This window comes from Scleropages formosus, chromosome 8 (assembly GCF_900964775.1).
Source record: "Scleropages formosus chromosome 8, fSclFor1.1, whole genome shotgun sequence".
Taxonomy (NCBI): domain Eukaryota; kingdom Metazoa; phylum Chordata; class Actinopteri; order Osteoglossiformes; family Osteoglossidae; genus Scleropages; species Scleropages formosus.
The window spans coordinates 10,644,536-10,652,114 of NC_041813.1; the positions used below are offsets into that span (position 1 = coordinate 10,644,536).

General features: G+C 40.5%; 1 protein-coding gene across 1 annotated transcript in view; it reads right to left on the reverse strand.

The window, feature by feature from the left end:
- The window catches only part of slit1a (slit homolog 1a (Drosophila)), a 121,232-nt gene extending 113,880 nt beyond the window's left edge, over positions 1-7,352 (reverse strand). Inside the window, exon 1 of the mRNA XM_018766017.2 lies at positions 7,008-7,352. Within this exon, the coding sequence (XP_018621533.1) occupies positions 7,008-7,219 (212 nt within the window). The 5' untranslated portion in view covers positions 7,220-7,352. The remainder of the gene's footprint in view (positions 1-7,007) is intronic.
- Positions 7,353-7,579: the final 227 nt, after the last annotated feature.

A 7,579-nucleotide genomic window follows, 5' to 3' on the forward strand; every position in this document is an offset into this window, starting at 1 on the left:
GCAATAGTAGATGACATGCCAGCCAGGGCTGGGGTAAAAGTATGCATAGCAAACACTACAAAAAGCTGTGTGCGCATGTTTCCAGAATGTCTGTTGCATTTGGAAAAATCTCCAAATACACACACACACAGTTTCAGAACCGCTCATCCCATACGGGGTCACGGGGGAACCGGAGCCTACCCGGTAACAGAGGGCGTAAGGCCGGAGGGGCAGGGGACACACCCAGGACGGGACGCCAGTCCGTCGCAAGGCACCCCAAGCGGGACTCGAACCCCAGACCCACCGGAGAGCGGGACTGCGGTCCAACCCACTGCGCCACCGCACCCCCGCCAAATCTCCAAATATAATCTAGTTATTCCAGAAATATTCGTTAGCAACAGCGTTAAATTAGCAGAACTGGAGGAAATGGGATGGGCTTTTATTGTGTGTAAGACCATGTCTTACAGGGGGACAAAGTGAGTAAGGGTTCAGGAGTCATGTGCCTTAGTTAGCCATATAACTAAAGGAGCACAGAAACACTCTTTCATGGACACACTACACACGGCTCACTTGAAAAACACTCTACATTGTTTTCTAACAGGCAAACTACCTGCTTTACCCTGTCATTGTTCAGTTGGTATTTAACATGGTAAAAGCACGTTTGAAATGTTAATTTGTGAAAACAAGTTAAACAAAACCCCTTGTATACTGCTCAGTACAGTTGTTGGTTATCTCCATACAGTTATACCTTACAGCAGCATCCCGTGACCACCACCTTAATCTAATCATCTCCAGTTTAGTAAAAGCAAATCACAAGAAGTTTAGTGAATGTGTATGGCACTGACTCAAAGAGCACAGAAAAGATCTACCTAACTCCTTCACTTGGTAGATTGAGGTGTATGGGGTAGATGAGCATCTGTGGAGTGACATCACGACTGACAAGAAACTGACCTTTATTTTGTTATATACAGTAATTTTTTGAGTTACACCTCTGTATAAATCCACCAGGATTTATCCAGGAGTCAAAAGTAAAAACTCAGACCTACATTTTTTTACATTTTTATTTTCAGTTTCGAATTATTCCTTGCAGAAAAAATATTTTACAGTTATACCTTTGTTTTCACTCAGAAACAATTTATTGTTTTATGTTTATAAATGTTAACGGCAACATTAGTTTTATATGTCTGATACAGTACCAGAAATCTTTAAGGAAGGAGATTGTTCGGCAATAGAAATGATATATAGTAACGATTAAATATGACATTCAAAATATAAAAAGATGTAAAATTACTGAGGTATATCATATTATTATTATCTTTATAGACACTCTAGTATACAACACCTCATTATCTCAGCTAATATTTCATTTGAATGGTAAAATATTCAAGAAATGCTTGCCACAAGATTCAGTCTCCATTAATCTAAGTGTTAGCCAATAATAACATACTTTTTGATAATACACATGAAATTCAGGTACAGTTTGTAACCCGAATGTGAATTTAGTCAGTTTTATTTATCACGCACCTGCACCAGATTAGTTAGACTTCAGACTGGATTTGAGATCATAGATGGGTTCTGTCTGAAGGCCAGAGTAACAGTTAAAATGCCAGTAAAACTCTTGAAATGTTTACATAGAAATGTTTAACTAGCAGGATCTAAAAAAATACAGTAATTAAACACAGAGTGATAAATGTAATGGCATCTGTAGCCCCTTTTTCCTTGATCCCTTTGACCGACCAGTGCTTTCAGTATGGATTTCTCCAAGACTGCAGGTCATAGACACGACATAATTGCCTGATATCTTTAATATTTCATAAAAATGTATAATTGAAACCATTTTATTGTTTTGTATTAATCACTAGCATTAATTGTTAGTGCCTTCAAATTTCTTCTACCATGGAAATCCACATTTCATTCATCTTCAGCAATGCTTATTTTAGCTTGCAGTATGTCATAAAGCAAGAAATTTTATAAATTAGTTAATACAATTCATTAATTTGTGCTGGTTCTGTAATGTTCCTGTATCGGTGTTTGTAAATGTTTTGTAACATGAGATATGCACGTCAACAATGGCTGAAAGAGGATTGTTATTCATGAAGGATGGTACATGTGTTCTACAGTAATGAGTCCTATCAGCAGTGAACTGCAAATGGCTTCTCTAAATTACTCTGAGTGAAGTTTAGATCCCTTCCCCCAACACACTCCCACACCATAGATGAACAGATCATTTTGTAGTCAGATTGGCCATCAATGACCATGAAACCCCTCCCCATGCTCCCATGTGTTTTCAAACCCTCATTATGTCCTATTCCCCTTAGGCACATACCCCACTACCTTCCCCCCTCAGCCCAAGGTCATACACACATCCGGTCATGTGTGAAATGAGCTTGACATTCTCCAAAAAGCTCCTTGAAAAGCTTGTCCAGCTTTGTAGAGACAAACGTTCTTGTCACAAGAGCTGGTTCTACCTTCATCTACGCATTAAATTCAAATTATTGCAGATTTTTGTGAGGAATTCCTGTAACACAACATGAAGCAGGCTGATGAATGGTCCCTGTTTGTATTCAGATTTGTCTGTAATCACTGTCTAGTAGTGGAGTTGTGGCACCTATTTGTGGACAGTAACACAACTTAAGCAAAGGCTGTAAAAGTTAAAGAAATCATCGAAGTTAGCAATCAAAGGCTAGTGTCTTCCTTTTTATAGTGGAATACATAACCCTCCCTACCAATTTGCAGTCGTTCACTGTTACTGACTGTTAGCTGCATGGTTTGAAGAGCAAAGATGTTCAACTGCTTAGCATCATGAAGTGGTATTTTTCATTATAAAGATAGGCTTCCTAAAGTTGTGTCTCCACTGACATGAATGGTCTTGTAGTTGTTATGATCATGGATTTACAATTCTGCCATTTTTATTTATTTTTATATTTTAACTTTATATTAATTTTAGATTGCTGGTATTTTCCTTCAACTGTATCAACTGTAGTCTTAAGGTTTTGTATTACAGATTATTCCCCATGGATATAGACTAATGGTTACAGGGCAAAGGAAAATGTTATCTCAGACTAGTGTCAATTAATTCTCACTCTTTGAACCAAAAATAAAAATTTCTAGTCATGACACTTTTTTACAGTTTTGCCAATTGTCTTCTTTCAGTCAAAGGACAAATAATATCTTTTTATTTGACTCTAACCATTAAATAAAGCCATAGTAATAGAGCTACGTGTGCTTGCGTGGCAGAGACACCAATCAGCCGCTATCATTCCAGTAACCTGATGTGTCAATTAAGGAGCACATGTGTCTTCTGATACTGTTCCACCAGGCTGCTCATTCAGCATCATTCCCACTGGGATCATAGCTAATCCATCAGGAACTGCCCAGCAGGGAGTCACACTGTCCAAGCTCATTGAGGCTCCCTCCCCCTCCACCCCTTCCAAGAGCTTGAGGTCATATCCCTGTGCTCCCCTGGCCAAGCGGTGTGACCTCAGATATTTTAAAGCCTACAGTTTACAGACACCCCTATTTCAGGAGTTGCTTCCATACACCATAGGTCCCTCAATAAAGGCATGAAACCTTTACGCCTTTTCACTCATAATCAGAACTGCCACAGGACATGCAATCATAAAACACTGAAGCAGCTCCATAATTTCAGCTGTCTTCAAGGATAAACATACAGAGTTAATGTCATTCCAACAATCTGAATGAATTTAGAAAACACAAGTAGAGTGGGATCTTTTGTTCCTCTCTGTAACATTTATATTTGTAGCAGAAGGCAGCATTTCCCTTGGTTGTCCACTGTCTACTAATCCCTTCAGCTCCTGCAGGCTTAGGGTCAAGAAATCCAGCACACTTCCTGCTCTCAGGATACCATTAGTACAGAGCATAGGGGATGTTTAGCTCCTGTCTGAATTAAACTATAATTAGTTATGTCAAAATGCAGATGGAGTCAGTAGCTTTCAGTGGTCAGATTTAAGGTCCCATAACACAGTCTCTGTCTCTCATAAACATATGCAAAACACCTGAGTGTGGAGTGTCATTTCAGAGCCAGAACCCTTTTATAGCACATAAATTTGGGGGTCCAGTGAGAACTTCAGTAATATTTAATATGCACAGTGGCATTCCTCACTGCACACACAATAAGCTCTCAGTGTCCGTGTCACTGTCACTCTCGGTGTATGTCAGTATCAGGTAATAAATTCTCTTTGTGTCTGTGCTTGCCACTTTCTGAACTGTTTCTGTCTGTGTACCTGTCTCTACTTTCTATATGTCACAGGAACTGAGTTATCTTCTGTGTCTGAAATACCTGTTATCTTCTATCACACACACACACACACACACACACACACAGATACACACCCACTGGAAAACTGGAATCTATTAAATCTGATGACATGCCATAGTAAAACTTGTATTACAGGTAAACCTTTGAATACCAGCAATTTAGAAATAGCTGTATGAACGGAGATAGAGGAATAAGTAGGAGACTTGTTCACCAGTAGACCTGGTCCATGGGAGCAGAAATGGAACCCACAGTCATAGCTGTGGCCTGGAAAACGTGCTAAGGTGCACTGTGAAAGGTAATGATTTAAAGAGGATACAGCATGCTGCACTTTAAATGAACCAAGAAAGGGAGCCAGAAGTCTTTGAAGTGAGCATAATTCCTCAGCATGATTCCATTGTCAGGAATTCATTGATCTGAAAATGCAATTACAATTATTTTCAGCAAGGGTGTTTATACAAATTGTATAAAATATGGCTTTTAAGATGGTTTTAAAAAATTAGTTGAAATGCAAAGATGTAGAGCAGTTTATTGGCTATGGTATCATGCATGACAGTGGAGGGCAGGAGTGTTGTACATGGAGTTGCTAGAAAGCCTGTGTCGGGGGAAAGGTCAGATTTGATGGAAACCGTAACTGACAAGTGCAGATGGGAATCCACCGTTTCTAGCCCAATGTTAGCAAGACTTTTTTAGTGTGGATAAGACAACTATGGAGAGTCCACAGAAGGACATGTCTGCCAAATAGTTCTGGCCCCAACAAACAGCCTGTGGCAATTCTGGCTCCCAGAGCCTTGCTGTCTTTATTGGTTAGGGCTGAAGAGGCCAACTGGCTCGCAGAACAGCTGCTGAGATGTTGTCCACTAAGACCACATCCTCAAGCTCAGGAGCTCTTGACTGCACTCAGACCATATCTGTCATAACCCCTGCTTATCATCTAGTGACTAGAGAATACGCTACATCTGTTTCAAGAGGAGAATTTCTACATTTCCTGAACAAGTTTTCATAGTATTTATTACTCTATAAACTTGCACTGCAATGCCATAAAAAAGTATTGTAAATGCACTACAGACATCACAACACACAACAAACGTGGATACAGGAAAAGCAAAAGGAATATGGGCCCAATCAATTATATTTAAACAATACAAACATTAAAAATGTTTTTGACTTGCGAATGTCTGATATGTATGGAGACATGCTGAAAACGCTGGCAAGCTGGCTGACACTATAAAACTTCTATAGTTATAAATATCATTTGTTGAATTATCCTGAGAACATCCACATCACAAGCTTTTTTAGTCAAAGCCTTGTAACTGTCAAGGTGTCCGCGCAGAGCATCTGCCTTCAGCAATCACCCTGATTAATCCCCCCCAAAGTCTTTTTGTGGACACTAATCAATCCATTTAGATCAGCACACTTCTAGATCTGGCCAAGCCTCATGAAAATTCATCCACATGCCCACTTGATGTGTCTTGGTTTAGCCACTGAAAAGAGAATCTGATTTCATTAAATCAGCTCAACAACATGCTGTCACTGGCGTATGCACACACACAAGAACCAAACAAGTCTTCAAAACATTGTTCTTAGAAATTAAATGTGTAGTACCTGCCACTCTCAACAGTCTTCTTCATTCATTCCCCAGCACATGTATAATTCATTTCAATGTTCTAAACCTGAAATAGAACAATCGACTTCCTGCCATGTCTCAGTGCTGGTTTCAAAATGAATATTTAAAGTGGTATCAAACCCAGAGCAATGCAGCCTTCAGAGCCTTCTGTCTGTCTTGTGCTGTCCTTCACCGGAAGCCTCACTGTGCAAGCCACAATTCACATGCACATTTATCTGATTTTATACATAATTTAATGATTTAACAACGGGTCAGCTGACAGCGCAATGGTTTGTGCTGCTGCCTATGCATCCGAAGGTTGCTGATTCAAATCTCACCTACTGCCATAATACCCTTGAATAAGGTATTTATCTAAAAGTTGTCTGAATAAGTTGCCCTGCTGTATAAAATAAGTTGGGCAAATAACTTGCTTGGGAGAAAAATGTCAGCTAAATGAACAAAGGTAGCAATTTATGGGACTATGGGAAGGATGGAGAGGGCCCTGGTGCATGTGGAGTGCTCCTTCTCTGGATTTAGGCTGCAGAGAACATGTTTCAGCGGGAGCAGTCGAGTCTCTAAAGAGTCATCAAGTTGTCTTCAACTACTTGTAGAGATTTCAATTTAACTAAACATTTTTGTTGTTTTTTAGAATAACAAAACTTCACAACAATCGTCATTTACAAAATTAGAGCTAAAAACATTTTCAGAAAGTGTCTGAAACCTTTGCAAGTTAAAAACAACATCTGTAACAAAAAAGTATCAGCACAACTATTATTGACACATGTATGCAAAGAAACCTGCTGGCTGACAGGAAAATTCACGTCCACATGACTTCCCCAGATCTCCCAGTGTTTCTGCTGTCATGTATATAATTCACATGTGCAACATCCTTCAGCATCCTGCAACCAGTGCCTACGGGGTTCCTCGCCACACTATTGTTCTCTTTACATCTACCAGGTACAGTCATGTGCAGCAGACGGACAAGTAGGCAGAAAAATAGCAAGGTAGACAGACAGACAAACAAGTGGACAGATAAGCAGATAGACAAAGAGGAAGACAAACAAGTCAGCAGACAGACAGACAGACTGACAGAGACAGACAGAGAGGCAGATGGACGAACACTGAAGCAGCCCTGCATCTACTCACAGCCTCTCGACATTCCTCGGGATGTTCCGGGGCACAGTCTTGATGCCCAGCCCATGGCAGTCCACTGTGGTGCCACTGCAGGTGCAAAGTGTGGGACAGGCACAGGTATGGCTACCAAGCAGGATGACCAACAGCAGAGTCCACAGGGCAGCTCTGGACAGCCCCACAGGGGTACCCCTGGCACTATAGTCGCTGCCTCGTGTCCCAGGCATACTCAAGACCTCTACCAGCCTGTCAGCTTTACCCGCAGGTAAAAAACTGAACCACTAACCAGGAAGGAGTCAAAGTGGCAAAACTGTCCACAGCAGGGTAAATTTTTTTACTAGTTTAACAGAAGTATTTCTATATTCTTATTCTAGTCTAATTTTTGTCTGACACCTAACGTCTGAGCAGTCCCCTCTCTCACTTCTTCTCTTGCTTCTCTCTCACACACACTTTCTTGAAGTTTGCTTCTCCTGCTGTTCTGTTTTTTCGTCTCTCTCCCTTTCTCTCAAGCCCTCAACTGCCAGCCAGGAGAAAAGGGAATAGGGTAAGAGCAAGAAAGGAAAAAAGCCACCTCTCTTTCTCTCTCT